The sequence below is a fragment of the Cupressus sempervirens genome, chromosome 3, assembly GCF_028749045.1.
Source record: "Cupressus sempervirens isolate cs-2001-9-10 chromosome 3, ASM2874904v1, whole genome shotgun sequence".
In the NCBI taxonomy this organism is placed as follows: domain Eukaryota; kingdom Viridiplantae; phylum Streptophyta; class Pinopsida; order Cupressales; family Cupressaceae; genus Cupressus; species Cupressus sempervirens.
Genome location: NC_143120.1, coordinates 229,750,457 through 229,768,597, shown reverse-complemented (window position 1 = coordinate 229,768,597; position 18,141 = coordinate 229,750,457). Strand labels below are relative to the sequence as shown.

Below are 18,141 nucleotides of genomic sequence, written 5' to 3'. Positions count from 1 at the left end.
AGAAGATCCGTTTGTTGCGCTAAAAAAAGACATAACAGCCTTTAGCTCTTTAGGGGAAATAATGTTAATAGGGGATTTCAATGCTAGAACAGCAAACAACCAAACTCTCAATCTTAAGGAGAGTTACAATGAAAGCAGAGATCCAGTTTGGCTCGAAGAAGAAGGGACACAAAAATGGGAAAGATCTTCACAGGATAGCATGGGAAAGATTAATCATTTTGGTGCTGAATTACTAGGGTTATGCTGCCTATACAACATGGTTATATGCAATGGTATGGAAAAGTGGCCTAAATCAGGAGGCATCACATGCAAAAGACACAATGGACAAAGTGTTGTTGATTATGTTATATGCTCGCAAGACTATGTCGCAAAGATAATTAACTTTGACATAGAAGATTGCCTCATGGAGTTAAAATTTGATCATAACCCCATCTTGATAAGGGTGACTACTCACTTCAAAGATCAACATATTGTCCCAAAACTTTTACAGAAGAGGAAGATGATTCCGACTGGCAAAGTTTTAATGACACAAGAAAACCATGATACTTTTCAAGACTCTCTTTTGCGGCTGTCTAGGGTTCCGGGAAACCATCTAGAGTCTGAAAAACAACATTTCATGGACAAGGATAATCTTGTTCTTACTATCATTAAAGCATTGGAGGAGTGTAAAAGATCTAGGGCAAAGAAGCCAAGAACACTTTTCCGGCCAATCCTTGGTTTGATGAGGAGTGCAAAATGGCAAAAAGGAATTGGAAAAAGAACATGAACAAAGAAAGTAGAAAAGAGTATAATCAACTGATTAAAAAGAAGAAAGAAGAGTATGTGAACAAGAGAAGAATAGAGTTGATTAATCTTGGTAAAAACAACCCCAGGAAATTTTGGAAAGAGCTTCAACAGAGAAAAACTCAGATAGTGAATAACATAACAGGAACCAAATGGCTGGAATATGCCAAGACTCTCTACGAATGTGATCTAAGAGAGCATAGTACCATGGAAACAGAGACTACAGGGGAGTTATTCAGTGAAAATGATATTATTCAAGGCATCAGAAGGTTAGCTGTTGGTAAAGCGCAAGATATAGATGGGCTACAAGCGGAATACTTAAAATGGGGTGCTGAAATCCTCACACCACACATCACTAAGATTTTCAACAGTGTCAATAGAGAGGGTTTCCCTGTAAAATGGACTACAAGTGTGGTGATCCCACTCCACAAAAGTGGAGATATAAACAATCCTTCTAATTACCGAACCATCATGATCAATCCACTATTTGGCAAGTTATTTGGTAGTTTGGTAGAACAAAAAATCAGCAACTAGGCTGAAACAGAAGGCAAACGTGCAAAAGGGCAAGCAGGCTTTAGACCAAAACACTCTACTATAGATCACGGCATCACTCTCAGGCATATGATAGAGAAAGTTTGGGACACTCCGGGGAACGAGGCTTTTTGTTGTTTCGTGGACTTTAAAAAAGCTTTCGACACAGTGCCACGTAATAAACTATGGGATAGAATGGTAGAGTTGGATGTCCCTAAAGAACTTAGGTCAGCGGTTTACAGATTATATGAGTAGGTCAAAGCTAAAATCAGAACGACAAAAGGGATATCAGAAGATTTTGATAGCAACATCGGGGTTAAGCAAGGGTGTCCGCTTTCTCCCACACTATTCGGGCTTTATATTGACAAGTTAGAAGAGTGGATAAACAAGACCAATGGTGAGGGGGTGCAGCTGGCCCACTTCGTGATAAGATTGCTCTTATATGCAGATGATCTCATAATTCTTGCTAGAACAGCTAAAGGTTTGAAAGAGCACTTGAAAGCACTAGAATTTTTTTGCCATGATGTAGGAATGCAAGTTAACACTAGCAAAACCAAAATTATGATCTTCTCACTAAAGAAGAATAGGGGCATACAAGACAAGTTTCTGTTTGAAAATAGCCCCCTTGAGATTGTGGAAGAGTACAAATACTTGGGCATCGATTTTCATAACAAACTCAACTGGGATACTTGTAGATCGAAAAGAATCCAAGGGGGCTGGAAGGCGTTATACTCTTTACAAAACAAGTGCAGGAACGCAGAATTATGGGATTGGACGACCATGAAAACTCTGTTTGGTTTGCTGGTCACTCCGGTTATTCTATACGGATGTGAAGTGTGGGGCGGTAGTATGTCCAAACAGAAATGGCGGCAAGTAGAAAGAATTAAAAAACACTTTATCACATGCAATCTTAAAGTCAAGACCACAGTTCCGTATGAAATCCTTTTGGCGGAGGTGGGTTCCTTTCCATTAGAAGCCGTCGCATTGATCTGAATGCTAAGCTATTTAAAGAAAACCCAAGGTCTAGAAACACATCGTTGGCCCAAGTTGGTAATAGAGGAAAAACTTGTGAGGCGGAAAAGCACATGGATGAAACAAAATGACAAATGGATGCAAAAATGGGATATCAACATCCAAGCTTGCCCGGATAACATTAAAGAAATAAAAAAGTTTGTCAATGAAAAATTTCGCAATATTCTGTGGACAAGACACATAGGGAGGAAAAAATCTTATTACATTAAAGAATTTAATCCCACTTCTAGTCATGATGAAAAGGCCTATATAAGGGCACCTATTAACTGGAAAGCAAAAATGTTGATGGCACAAATTAGAACTAATTCACATCAGCTGCGATGTGAAAATGGTAGATGGCAAGTTCCAAAGGAAGAGTGGGCAGACAGAACATGTTTATTTTGCAATATGGGAACAGTGGAGACAGAGCAACACTTTGTCATGGAATGCTTGGCTTACAACGACATCAGATCTGATTATACAAAAATTTTGCAGAACAAGGACTTCAACTATTTATTTGAGGAAGATCAAGTGAAGAGAACAGCGGAGTTGATTATCAAAATTCAGAGAAGAAGAGACAAGTTAACCAAAACTTTGCAACTGACTAGTTTGGCTCCTGACTCGGGAGGGCGATTGCATGGGTCCCATAGACTACTTTAGTCTCGTGGACGTCATTAAAATCTATCATATCATATCAATACATAGATTCAATAAATTCAATCAAAGAAAATTAAGAGATCTAAATTGAGAGGGTTCACTCGATGGAGATTTTCATCACCTTATAGTATCTAAAATTTATGGCGTTATTGGGTTAAGGTTCCCAAAAGAGGCATTTTCTCTATAAAGAGTCACACAGCTACTAGCAGTTCCAAATCTAGAACAAAGAATTCTGGTTTATCCTCAACTTGAAGAGAAAATCTCTTCCCCTGTATTCTTAGGTTTCAGAATTGAGTTGAATATTTGAGTACTCTGCAAGATTTGCTCAAAGTTTTCAAAGCCAATGACGGACTGTTGACTAAAACGTGCATATTATCATTTAAGTATGTCATATGTTCTCAGAGAAAAATGAAGCTTCACAAGCATCTAAAGGTCATCTTTATTTTAATTCTCACTATTGTGCAACAAGGCCTTATATTCATAGAAGGGAAGAAGGTGTTTCAAGTAGATTTCTCTCTTCATTTCAAGGATTATTTGAAGAACCTTCTCATGACAAGTCTGAAGAATTACGGCCAATCCAAGCTGCTTACAACTCTCCAAGAAATGGAATGCCTACCACAAGATTCCACCAAGATGTCAGATTGCGCAGGGTTGACTCTGCCTTCAATTTGACTTTAAGAATCCCTTGTCAACCTGCCCTTATTCTTTTTGTTTTGATGGTTTGACATGTCATCAAACCCTTTGCATGCAAGTGACTGAGTTTGTTTTCTGAGTTTTTATGGTTTTGTTTTGTTTGGTTTTTTATTGATTTCCACGACTTAACATAAGCAAATATTAAACATTCAGGCTCAAATCTGAATTTATTGTACTATATCAGGTTTGAATACAACTCAGATCAGGTCTAATAAAATTTATCAAACAACAACAATTCATAAAATGAACATACCCCTAAATAGGTGTTGTAGGAGGCTTCAGATATGCAGTGATGTAGTTGTCTATGGCCCTCAAGGGCTGAAAACAATTGGTCATTTCAATGATATTCATTCAAGTACAAGCATATGACAATGCTAACAAAGTTTATGATACATATTCCTGTTCAACAGAATGTACATATAGCATTCGAAGGGTCACGACTCAGCCGTCGCGTTCTAACTTCCTTCGGTCACTGACACTTCTTAACACATAATCAATTATCAACTATTCATAGAAGACTTTACAAATATTACCGGCAATACTATCCCCCCAAAAAAGAAAGGTCTCTGGTTGACGAACACAAAATGGAGACAATGCTCAATACATAACATAAAAGAAAACAAGCTAAGATGAAGAAGGAAGTGTTCCTAGAGCTGGTTGGGATGCTAGAGGGTTCAACTTCTTCCATAACTGATGCACCCGTTGGGTGCGGATGTCCAAATCTACTTGTGAGTTTGCCTCTACTGCCTCCTTTAACATTAGTGAAACATCCTTTAGTTCAGCGTCCTTTCTGTCACATGTCTCCTTAGATTAGGCTAATTGTGTATCCACTACACACTTCTCCTTTGTAACCTCTACCAACTATGTCTCTATCATACTCTTACCCTTTGGGGCTGCCTCCAATTGAGTCATGAGTGTAGTGTGCTCCTTTGCCCAATTCAAATGTTGGGTGGCTAGCTGGGTAGCTTGCTTCTCCCGCGATCTCTCTGCAACTACCTTATCTGCCTCATCACGTCGCTGAGCATAGAAAGTGTCCCTCTACACCCATTCTATCTCACGGGTGAGCCTCTCAACTCGGCTGATCTCTATCACCGACTCCTCCTCAGTTGACCACTCCATTATCATTTATGGGGTCTCTGTCGCCATCCATCCACGTACCTCAAAACAAGTGTGGAAGACCGAGGGGCATCCATCTCGCATGTATGACAAAATAGTACTCAACTCCTTCACATCATTCTCTACAGCTCTAGTCTATGCTGAAAGCACAAACTGTCGCCCCTTAGCAACCACATCAGTAAGATATGCTTTTATATCCTCATCAGTTGTACCGTGTGCTAGTTCCTCCCCTCCTGTATGTACTACAACCTCTACCATTACTCCTACAGGATATCCTCCCTTTGCTACATCCATTGTCATTTCCTCGTCTCCTCTTATACTACCAACTTCTGGTGCCGCTACCTCTTCTTGTCCTACACTATCCACTGCCATCACCTCAAGATGAAGGTCCTCTCTCATCAGAGACTAGATAGAAGGTCCTCGAGTCGTAGGTACAGCTTGGAACTGCTACATCAGATAATCACTCGCACGCCCCATCATTGGTGGATGTCTCTGTCTAGGTGTTGCGGAATGCTCTCCTACCTTCTTAGTCATACCCATTGAATTGTCCCTTACCAGATCAGCCAATAGTAAGGTATCAATTGCCACCATGGCATCCGACCTCAATCACCTCTAGTCGGACCTACGACCCCTGTGGCCTACTACTCAAGATGGTGAAGGGTGAGATTCTATTACTTCTCCTATAGAAACTATATCCGTTGTTGCCTTAGGCATCTCAGGAATCATCATTAGGGCACTCTCTATGTCAAGTACTATTGTTGGAGACTCTCTCTGTCGTCACTACAGGTGGAGTCATAACAAGTGTTAAAACTATAACAAATTCTCATATACTTCGATTGTGCAGATCACGCATTCCTCTTAGAGAATATAAAACCATTGTTAAGGCTATTAATACATTGCCCTTTGAATAGGCATGATTGGCGGTCCTTTTAGGGTGACTCTAAGTTAGCATTAGCAACATTAACAATTAGTTATATTTGTTGTTAAATTATTCTCCTTTCTAGGTGCCAATTATGAGGAGTCTTTGTGAGCCGACCTAGATAGGGTCATGTCTCTTTAAGGGACATGCTCTTTGGTTATTATATATATGGAGGGTATTGTTGTAGTTAAAGGACACACATTAAAATTACAAGTTTACTCCTTTAAGCAACTCTGCCTCAAATCGATTCTTGCTGTGATAAATACATTTTCAGAAAGTCAATTAATATTATCATCTCCTTTCAAGGTCTGACATTAAAGAAGATCAAAAAAGCAAGTCTAAGAAGGTTTTATCTCAGATCTGATATTTAGAATTTGCAGAATATTTACATGGTATCAAAGTTGTGGTAGTCGAACCTAGGCTCTGCAAATTAAATAATCAGACTTGATATATATCTAGCATCATTCTCCTATCTTCAATGGCATACACAATCAGATCCAAGGGTAGTTTTGATGGGAAAGAACACTAAAATGCCTGAAAATTCAGAATCATGATGATTCTTGAAGAAAATGATGTAAAACAATTTGTTAATTCAGCATCTAGACAACCTACTGTTGAACCTCATAAATCTGTCTGGAGTAAAGGAAATAGGAAAGCCATTCAAATCATATTAGATGGAGTGAAAAATGATATAGTACCCATGCTCACAAAACATCAAACGACATTTGATATGATTAATGCGTTACTAAATGCATACAAGGTTAACAATGCAACTAGAGTTCTCGCACTAAAAAGAAAACTAAATCACATACAAATAAAGAAGGGAGAATTGATGAATTCTTACTTCCTAAGGGTTGCAAGCCTAAGAGATGAACTTACAAGTATAGGAACCATCATTAATGATACAAAGCTAACATTGATGGCTATTGATAGATTACCAGACTCATGGGAAACATTTGCACAAGGAGTAAGTGCCAGAGATAATCTTCCTAACTTCAATAGACGTAAGGGAGATTGTCTTCAAGAAGAATCCAAAAAACTTAAGAAATTTAGAAAATTGAAAACAGAAGATGAAGAACTTCATGTTATTGATACAAATTCTTATAAAGGCAAGAAGAAGCATTTCAAGAAGAAAAGGGGTAATCAACAGAATGACAAACCTAAGAAAGTTCTATCCAAAATAAAATGCTTTAGATGCGAAAAGTTTGGACGCTACAGATCTAATTGCCCTAAGAATTCTAAACAGAAAGTGAACTATACAAACATTACTAAGGAAGAAGATAACTATGATCTTGAGAATCGTGTATTGTATTCGGCACTATCAAATGAAGTCTCAAGTAAAGCATGGGTGATTGATAGTGGATCATCTCGACATATTACTAGATACAAAGAAGCACTAGACTCTATCAAAAAGGGTTAATAGCGAAGTCACCATCGGTGATAATTTAGCACATTCAATCAAAAGAATTGGAAATTGCACCTTGAAACTAAAGTCAGGGAGTTCTTTGCTTCTCAAAGGAGTACTCTATGTACCAGGAATAAAAAGGAATCTAATCTCGGTTACAGCACTTGAAGATGATGGACATAATGTTGCATTCATGGACGGTAAAGTCATAATCTGGGCTAAGAACTCCTCAATTAAGAAAACAAAATTGATTGGTCAAAGAAAAGAGTATTTGTATGAATTAAATTCAGAACCTAGACAATCTATTCAGGCCTTAATTGATGAGGTTGCCGATATAAATGAAATATGGCACAAAAGGTTAGGGCACCTAAATTTCAAAACTGTATCAACCATGGAGAAGATGGTTGCTAGTTTACCTAAACTGAATAAAGATCACTCAAGCATATGCAAAGGATGCGCTTTGGGTAAGAACACCAGAAGTTCATTTCATGATAGCACTAGAAAAACTCACAATGTTTTGGAATTAATCCACTCAAATTTATGTGGACCTATGTTTGTTCCTTCTCTTGGAGGATTTTGTTACTATATACTTTTTATAGATGACTTCTATGGTGAACTTGGATTTACTTCTTAAAATGCAAAGAATCAGAAGAAATCCTAAAGAGATTTAAAGAATTTAAAACCTTAATTGAAAACTTATCATGACATAAAATTAAAACTCTTAGATTGATAATAGAGGGGAATAGAAATCAGATTTGTTAAAAGGTTTTGTAAAGAAACAAGAATTAAGCGGGAGTATATCGTTCCTTATAACCCACAACAAAACGAGGTCGCAGAAAGGAAGAATATAACAATTATAGAAGCTACAAGAGCTATGATATTTGATCAAAATCTAGAATATTATCTTTGGGCAGAAGCCTCTTGTACTGCTGTCTATATTCAAAATAGAAATCCTCACTCCTACCTTAAAGATAAAACTCAAGAAGAAGCCTTTACTAAGGTTAAACCCAATATAAGTCATCTTAAGATTTTTGGGTGCCCTGTATATATTCATGTTCCAAAAGAAAAGAGAACTAAGTTAGAACCCTTCGAGAGGAAAGGTATTTTTATAGGGTATAGTGAAACATCTAAACCATATAGGGTTTTCATACCTAGTTAGAAAAATACTGAACTTAGTAGGGATGTAATTTTTGAAGAAGATTTAGCATTCAAAAGAGCCCTAAGTTCTGAAGAACCCCCCTCCTTTTCCTAGTTCTGAAAGAAATATTGAAACTGAGTCTCAAAGGGAGAACATTGAAGAAATTGAAGATGAAATTCAAAATCTTAATCTTGAAGAAACTCAAAATTCTAAGAAAAGACCACTTTGGGCCATTAAGACAGTAAAGGAAGCACAAGACGTCGCTGCAAAATTCGGAACAATTAGAGAAAGCAAAAGACCCAAAATATTTTCTAGTTATATAGCAAACATGAATGATTTATCTAAATCAGAACCAACCAATGTTTCAGATGCTATTAGCATACAACTTCAAAGGGTGCTATGACGGAAGAATACCAATCCATTATGAAGAATGATGTTTGGGAAATTGTTCCTAGACCTGATGGAAAATCTGTTGCCTCTTCCAAGTGGATATTTAAAATAAAGCATGTTGCTGATGGTAGCATTGAAAAATATAAAGCCAGATTTGTAGCCAGGGGATTCTCTTAGAAAGAAGGAATTGATTATGAAGAAACCTTTGCTCCTCTTACCAGATACACCTTTGTAAGAGCAATCCTAACTATTGCAGCATCAAAGGGATGGAAAGTACATTAGATGGATGTGAAAACAACATTCCCAAATGGAAAGATTACAGAAGAGACATATTTGGAGGAACCTGAAGGATTTGAAACTCATTATCCTAACGATTTTGTTTGCAGGCTCAAAAAAGCTCTCTATGGGTTTAAACAAGCTCCAAGGGCTTGTTATGAAAGAATTGACAAGTATCTCACCAGCTTAGGATTCTCCAAAAATGAAGCCAATCCAAATCTATATTATTGTTGCCCCACTTTTCATCATGTATCCATTTTGCAAAGTTGAAGATTTTGTGTCTTAGTTTGGTCTAGGTATGTCTAGGTCTAGTCTTTCTTTTTTTGGTATGAAGTTTCTCCATCGGATTATCCATTTTTCCCTTCTCCTACATCACATGGCCAAGTGGGTTTTTCCTCGATGTTGTGAGTTTGTGGGTAGTCTAGAACCTAATTCAATGGAGATTCTTGTAATTCACAAAGTTATTTTCAATAATGGACTTGTTCGTGGCTTATCATAATTTACACATGAAAAAAATGAAGCTTGTGGAGAATCAAACATCACCTTCTCCTCGACGAGTTTTCAACCCATGAAAGTGATTTTCCATAGAGGTTAACAAATGTGTCTTACGGACTAAAGTAAGAAGGGAATGAGTGGTTCTACGGATAAGCCTTATTTTCATCACAGTATTCAGCCTTGGAAAACATTCGGGATTCATCTTGGTGCTCAGAATCACCCTTAGTTGCCAATTCGTGACACGAATCCGATTCGGGCACGTGAATCGGATCCGTGGATTCGGGATTTTTTTTTTTTCCCAATTATGATTCGTGGAGGATTCGTGCATATATATATATAAAATTATATATATGCATTATATATACTAAAAAAAAGAGAAATATACATAATTCTAAAACTAAATCATTTCATAGTATGAATCTAGTATACTTGATCAATGACATTGATAATTAATCTATTTTCACGATTATAAAGAAAATCAACACATTCACATTGAATTACTGAAAGTGAAAGCTTGTAACATTCAAAATATAGATCATTAAACTTAAAGTTTATAACATGATTTACTCATAAAAGAGTCAAGAGTCAACACTAAAGTTTTTTATTTAATCATCAAATGGATTTTCAAGAAAATCCGCATCAAAGGGGCACTGGTGAGCTGCAAGTGCTGCATCTGTATTAGTAGAGAAACCCAAACCACTAGTAGTAGAGGGGATTGTTAACTCATAATCCTCCTCCTCATCATCCACATCAATCAAAGTGGATCTAGCAAGATCTCGGATGGTCATATCTAAATCAGGAGTCTCGGGTGCTACATCCCAAAGCTTTTCGGGCCCCTTCTTGTACTTAGGATCCTTCCGTGACAATAAGCGCAAATTGTTGTGAATGAACACAAGGTCTTCTGATTTTTTTGGAGCCAACCGGTTGCGTTTGATTGAGTGGATAAAGGAGTAAGTACTCCAATTCCGCTCAGCGGCAGAAGAGCTGGCAACCTAAAGAGAAATTAAAAATTATCAATACAACAATCAAGATAAATAAATTAAATAATAAATTCAAGGAATTGAGAATGTTAACCTTAAGCTTAATTTTACAAACTTACTTGGGATAGGACCTTTATGGCAAGAGGTTGGAGGTACGTGAAGGCTTGCCCATGAAGGTACCACCATTTGATGGCACCCATCCTGCTTTGGTCTGCTATGGCAATAGGGTCGAAATCCTCACCTGAGTTGAAAGCAGCAAATTCACTCCTCACAATTGCCCCAATCTCTGGATCTTGAAATATCTTAGCTAGTGCCCTCTTATACCCATCTGCAACCTCTGCATCTCTAAATGGTGGCTCTCTACCTGGAAGGCGAAGTACATCTGCACTATAGTACCTGGGGATAACAAAAGACAATTGAACACTATCAAATATCAATAGCACAAACATTGGATAAAATAAGCACAAACATTTGATAAGAACTACAGTACCTCGGGGATAGAGCATATGCAAGGAGGTGCAAAGGTGTGGTCATCTTGTTCCATCGATGATGAACAATTTTTTCCACCTTCTTGTAAAGGGTGTCCTTAGGATCATTCTCCCTCCTCTGTATGACCTAAGATATGAAATATTAATAATAATTATAATTAGTGAATATGTCAATTTAAACTTTAGAATCTAGATATCTCTCAAATAAAAAATTGTTGTAAAAGAGCGTAAAACTTACCATTTTAATTTTTTCCAGCATACTATCCATGGAATCATAAATATCCCCAAGGCATGGCTCATCACTATCTGCGAAGCGAAGCATTGCCATTATTGGATCGGTGATTTCCAACACATAACTCACAAGACCCCACCAATCCTCATCTAGTATCATTCTTCTCACATTTAAAGCCCTTGCTGTATTGGAATTCTTCCAAATGCCCCATTGGGGGCTAATGACCATATGCTTCAATGCTTCTTTTACCTTCACAAGTCGTCTCAAGACGATTGTGTGAGAGGCAAAGCGGGTTTCAGCAACCTAAGAACATGTTAAACTCAAGTTAGTAAAACATTTAAAAATTAAAACATGTTAATGTAAACAACAACAAAAATTAATAATTGTGGAATCCAATAATATTCAATTATATATTAAATATAAAAATTTACCTTCAATAACTCCAAGTCCGAGAAACTCCTAAAAATTGCTTGTGACATGTGGTGATTTGTCACAAACATTTGAATCTCTTCAGCTTCCTCATATATCCTTTTCACCCAATCTATTTCGGTGCCAATTGCTTTCATCACTAAATTGAGAGAGTGGACGGTGCATGGTGTCCAAAAGATATGATCATATCTAGACTCTACAATTATCCCTGCAGCCCTGCAAACTTTTGCATTGTTCGTGACCACTTGAACAACATTATCAGGACCCACTGACTCTATGGCATCAATGAGAATGCGTGAAATAAATTCTGCATCTTTCACTTGCCCTTCACAATCAACTGCCTTCAAGAACATTGCCCCCTTAGGGCATACAGCAATAACATTGATCAATGGACGGTTTCTACAATCTTTCCAACCATCCGAAATAATACACACCCGATTGAACCCAAAAATCTCTTATTGGTTGAAGTTGAGCCTCTACATTTTTCCTCTCATCATGTAGTATGGTAGTGCGCAACTTCTCATAACCAGGCGGTTTGTAACCATGGGGTGCATCATTTATTGCTTCCACCATCTCCCTAAAATAAGGTGATCTAGCAAAATTAAATGAAACACCATTTGCAATTAAACAACGTCCAATTTTGTGATCAGCAATGTCTCTCTTTTCAATTTGGAATGCCCTATCTAGTGGGCCTCTCTTGCGGGTGAGTGGAGATGGGTCTTCATCTTCATCATTTGTAGTTGGCATAGGCAAAAAAGGATGTGTTCTTGTGTTTGTTTGATCAAATGATGGTGTTGGTATATTTGTTTTTTGGGAAGCACCACGTTTTGCTTTTGCAACTGCTCTATCAGCATCATCTTGCTCTTTTGCTAATGCTGCTATTTGTGCAGCTGGTAATCCCTTCTTATCACTACCTTGACACATGTGAATTCCTTCACCCACAGGGCCCAAAAAATGTAGTTTCACTCAGGAATAGGAGCTTCTATGTTGTATGTTGCAAAAATTACATTTCCATATGTATGCCCCACCCCCAGGACATTGTGCAACTCTTGTTGTGTGTCTCCATAAAGGAGACCCCTTATCAATTTTGAAGATTGGTGATGCAGCCCCACCCCCACCCACTGAGCCTTGACTACTCATTGTTCTATTCTTGCAATCTAGAAAAAGTGAAAGAAAACCATACTTCACACTTGCACAAAAACTTGAAAATTTGGAAAACTAAAAATAAATCAATAATCTATGAAAGAATTCAAGAATATGGTTGAAATGCATACCTTAAACACTTCTTGCAAGGTATTTGAAGCTCCACAACCGATCTCCTTCGAATCCAAGCACTTCACTTCAAACTAGCAAGTATGAGAGAGCAAAATAGAGAGCAAATGAACTTGCATTGTGATTTAGAGGGTTGTTTTTAGGGTTTAGGACAAAAAAAAAACATTAAAAAATGATAATGGGCCCACATTTTTGCATTCTCCTCCTTCATTGCCGCGGATTCACGCGGATCCGCGCATGGATCCTCGAGGATCTGGGCAGGATTCGTAATCCTGCCTGTGGATCCGTAAGGATCCGCGGCCCGCGGATCCTTACGGATCCACAGGCAGGATTACGAATCCTGCCCGGATCCTCACGGATCCATACGTGGATCCGGATCCGAATCGGACCCGAGCCCGGATCCGGCCTTTTCCAGGCGAATCCGGTAACTAAGATCACAACTGACCACCCACTGCTTGGCATCATTGTAAAGCGTAGGCCACCATAGTCCTGCCAAGAGCACCTTCCATGCTGTCGTGTCCGGTCCCATATGTCCCCCTACAGGACCTTCATAGCCTTCCCATAGAACACTGTGTACTTCCTCCTCCATCACGCATCTTCACAACACTTGGTTTGAGCCCATTTTATACAGGATTCTACTGATCAATTTGAAACTTTTGCTTCTCAGTACAAGTTTTTGTCGCACCCCTAGCGGCATCTCCCTTGAAAACTGTGAAGTTGATAGATATTCGCCAATACTTTTGTACTTAAGAAGGATGGCAATGCAAAATAGATGTGCATCAGAGTAGTCATCGTTGATTCCTTATGGTGGCTCTCCCAACTTTATCCTAGAAAGTTGGTCTGCAATGGTGTGGCTCTTCCCTCAGTGCACAACAATGGTGAAGGTGAATTCTTGGAGTAGCAACAACCATCTACTCACCCTCTCCTTAATGATACGTTTGTTCGCCAGATACATTAGTGTGTGGTGGTCCACGTATGTCTAAATTTTTGCACCTCTTACACCATTCCTAGAGATTTCCGCTCTGTCGTGCTGTAGTTCCTCTCGGCCATGGACAATAATTTGTTGGCAAAAATAGATAATGGTCCAAGTCGTGATCACCCGTCTGTGCAAGAGTTGCACCTATTTCAAAATTGGACACGTTCACATGTACATGGAATTCCTTGTCCCAGTTGGAATACACTATGATCAGTGCACAAGCAATTTGGTCTTCAATTCCCCAAAAGTCTCTTGCTCCATACCCCAAACATAGGGTTGTCCTTAACGTGTCAGCCTATTGAGGAGGTGGGATACTTGGGCAAAATTTCTTACGAACTATCTGTGATAGTCGATGTACCCTAGGAAGGATTTAACTATATTGACATCAGTCGAGGCCTCCATCTCAACTATCACGCGTACCTTGTTTGGTTGGTCTCTAATCTCGTCTTACACACGATGTGCCCCAAGTGCTTGCCTTGAGTGATCATCAATCTACACTTCTTGATGTACTAACCTTGTTTGTCGACACCTTTCCATACACTCTCCTAGTGTAGTCAAGTGTGTCTTGCCTGCTAAAAATAGACCAATCATCCATAAACGCTTGAAAGTTCCCCATAGACGTTTTATCAAAAAAGTGGAGTTTTATTCTCTGGAAGATTGCAGGCACGTTGCATAGACAGAAGGGCATCCGGTTATATGCGTAGACTTTGCCCTCCACCAAGAATGTGGTTTTCAACTTAACTCCATCTTCAATTAATATTTTCTTATAGCTACAAAAATCGTCCATGAACACATACATCTTGTGCCCAGCAACCTCTTCGATTATTGTTTAAGTAAATGGGATAGGGAAGGGATCCTTTATAGTGACAATGTTTAGGCATTGAAAGTCAACACAGATTTTGATATGGTTTGCCTCCTTTAATGATATTACAATGGGTGATACCCATTCACTTATCTGAATCCTAAAGATAATGCCTACCTCAAGCATGTGTTCTATTTCTTTGTCAACCTTGGTTTTACAATTTTTGTTCATTCTGTACGGTTGTTTTCGTACAGGTACAGCTCCAAGTACTAGAGATATGAGGTGTACACAAAACTCTAATGGCATGCCCTTAAGGTCCTTATTTATAAGTCTAAGAAAACACATCCTTATATTCCATGAATATTTTGAATGTTGTCACTTCCAACACAAGATCCCAATCGTCCCCAACAAATGTTATGCGAATCTTCCTCATCCCCAAGGTTAGTAACTCGTACAAATAGTTCTTCGTATTTGATTGGCCCTTCGACATCAAATTTGTGGGTAGGACTTTCAATCACACGGGCTTCCCCTTCTTTGAATTCCCCATACTCCGGTGAGAAATCTCCTTCTCTGCACCTTGTTCTATTTCCTCCACTCACAACATATAACTATGGAAGAGCTCGTAGTCTTCCATTTGCCAATGGAAGAGTTCGTCCATCAAGCTTACGTTGTCCTCCGAGCATCCTTCCAATTCTAGCACACCTTCCTCGTTAGGTTTCATTCAGTTTCTCCCTTCATCTATTCTACCAGGATTTCCGTCGAACTCAAACTTTGAAGACGAGGCAATCTCTTTGCTCACCATCTGTGTACAAAGGTTGATCACGAACTTCCTTTGGCCACTTTCCACAGAGGCTATTTTTCTTCCAATTATGGTTTACCAGAGTTTTCGCTAGTCATTTGCTACCAAGAATGGCATCATACCCCTTCTTCAGTGGGATAACGACAAAGTCCTACACAAACGTTTATGTTCTGATGGTGACTTGTTGAGTCATCAATGTTCCAAGGGGTTTTATTCCCTACTAGTCTGCACCTAGTACGTTGAAGGTGGGGGACTACAAGGTAAGCTTCCCAAGGTTCTTCCATGTATCCTTTGGAATGACATTTACCCTTGACCCACTATCGATTATGGTATCTGTGAGACTTGTTCTAGAATGCCCATTTTGACAACAATCGAGTGCCAATCATTGTCTGTTGTGCAATGTTGATTTGAGGAGTGGTGCTCCGCTGTGCGGTACAAGTATTCAATAGTGTTGTCTTCAATTGAGGCATAGTCTTGAGAAGGTTTTGAATTTTTATTGGCACCTCTATTTGTAACATCTGCCACAGTATGTTGTTTTCGACATCTATGCTTGGAGGTAATTTCTGCCACGTGTATCCTTCCTTACTTTCATGGCCTTTTCTATTTCTTCTTTTGCCTTCTGTACCCTTTGCTTCTTCGTATGAGGATTAGGATACACTGCTTGTTTTGCCTAGTTCCAGGTGATGGCAAGTACCTTCTCTTCTTCAATGTTGAGGAAGTTTACGTTGGGCTTCGAGTAGCTAGCATCTTCATGGTCTCCGAGACTACATCGTTGACACAACTTTTGAGGTTTATCGCTCTTTTGCTAGTCTCAGGTGAAGTGGCCCCACTAGCTGCACACCCGACACAAAATCATCGGTCATCCCTTTGAATCATATTGTATCCGACTCCTATTATCGTTACCTCCTCTCCCTCTGCGTCGGTTGTTTCAAAACCCACTAGATGATGCACTATTTGTTTGTTGGTTAGGGTTGGTCATCCTGGAGGTAGACGGTTGCTCTTGTGTGAAGAGAATTTTTTAGCCACTTGTCTTCAAGTTGTATAGGCATTCCTTAGTGTAATGACCCATTACTTGGCAAATGTCGCACAACAATTTCTTCGAACACGACCCCTTCATGTGCCCACTTTCCCTACACTCCGTGCACCACATCTCTCCTTCGTCACTCAGTCCCACACTTCCCTTTATTGTTTTAAACTCGTCCATCATATGTTCCATGTCTTTCTAAAGGGCTTGTAGCTTCTTATTGAATTCATCACTCTCACTACTACTCTCCTCTATTGATGATTCATCACTTTGGGACGAGGACTTGCTTTTTTTCTTATTCTTCTTTGATGCCTTGCCTTCAATTTCCAAGTTCATGCCTCCATTGTAGGCATTTGTAGACATTTGTGTACAACAACAGTACTATTTTCATTTTCTTCCAAAGAGAGGCATCACAATTTGTCCACCGGCTGAGTTGCCCTTCTCCCAAAGTAATTCTTTGAGTCTTCAGTTATATGTATGTACAGTTTATTTCTTTCCTTGCTTCGAGCTATATATTTCTACTACTACTTCATTGTCATTCCGAAGCAATATGAATTCTGCCTAAAATTCCATCCTTAAATTGAACCATGTATTGATGTTGGACTTGTTCATATCGAAGTACCAATCAATGGAAACACCTCGTAGGGTCACAAGGAACTGTTGGACCCACTCATTTGTATCTATTACTCCATTTCTCATCCAAATATTTTCACACACACAGAAGTGCCTAACAGGATCCTCCTCATTGCCACTAGACTTTGGCAATTTTTGTTTCTGGGACATGCTTCCTTTAATTGTTTGTTGTATTCCCAAACTAATCCGTCATTACTTCTTGTCTTGCCTCCCTTTCTATAAACATTTCAATGGAAGCCTAAAACAAAATGCAGAATTTTCTGGTCAGAGCATGTTCTCCTTCAAAAAGCTTTGTCACTCCATTGGTTGTGATATTGTCATGAACAAGTCTTCCCATTTATCAATCGTATTTCATCCCCTTTGTTCCTCCTAAGATTCAATCGGCAATGGCACCAAATGTTTACTATCATGGGTAAACTAGTTTAGTGCATACTATGAAAATAATGAAAGCATAACACAGAAATAAGATAACACAATTAGGAAACCTTATTGCTCGTTTCATTGATATTGTAATGTTCCCGTGATAAAATAAATAATAATTTAATCTTTGTAACAGGCCGATTGATTTATTTTATCTCGGAACTCTTTTAATTTTTTTGTTTTTTTTTTGTTTCTGTAGTTTGTGTTGCCATCAACTATCTTTGTACACCCTCAGAAAGATTTTCCCGATGGGTATTTAAGCACGGCTTATAGGAAGTCTGTAGGCATCCTTTGGATTATATTTCTCTAAACTAGGATCCCTATTGGAGTTCAAAATTGTTTGCCATTTCAGAAGTGAAAGATCTTCCCTATTTGGCCCGTGCGATTTCGGTGGGATTCAACCCTCAGCCTATTATGTTGGTGTTCTTGGTCTGTATCTGGAAAATTGAAGACTTAAATTGCATATTAGCACCTGTTGGTGAATCTTGGACTCTGCATATGCAAATTGTGTATGTTAGTTCCTGCATTTTAAAGTGGTATCAATTGGCTTGTATTGTTGAATCATCTATCTATGCTACAAGGACATTATTGTTCGGCATTGGGCATTTTATACTAACCGTATGGCCTTAGAATATCACCATACAACCCATTATCTCCTTCCGTTCAGCTCTC

The 18,141-nt window shown here is 38.7% G+C and overlaps 2 protein-coding genes across 3 annotated transcripts in view; both read right to left on the bottom strand.

Annotated features, from left to right (window-relative positions):
* The window catches only part of LOC149565681 (putative cyclin-T1-1), a 132,989-nt gene that overhangs the window by 39,243 nt on the left and 75,605 nt on the right, over positions 1-18,141 (bottom strand). The gene's annotated exons all lie outside the window — the stretch shown is intronic.
* Positions 9,922-12,016, bottom strand: LOC149565682 (uncharacterized). The gene is made up of 5 exons (XM_089819175.1): positions 11,546-12,016; positions 11,121-11,417; positions 10,885-11,009; positions 10,514-10,790; positions 9,922-10,406 (listed from the first exon to the last, which is right to left on the bottom strand). Exons 1-5 carry the CDS (start codon positions 11,894-11,896, stop codon positions 10,020-10,022), a joined length of 1,437 nt encoding a protein of 478 aa, XP_089675301.1. The 5' UTR covers positions 11,897-12,016; the 3' UTR covers positions 9,922-10,019.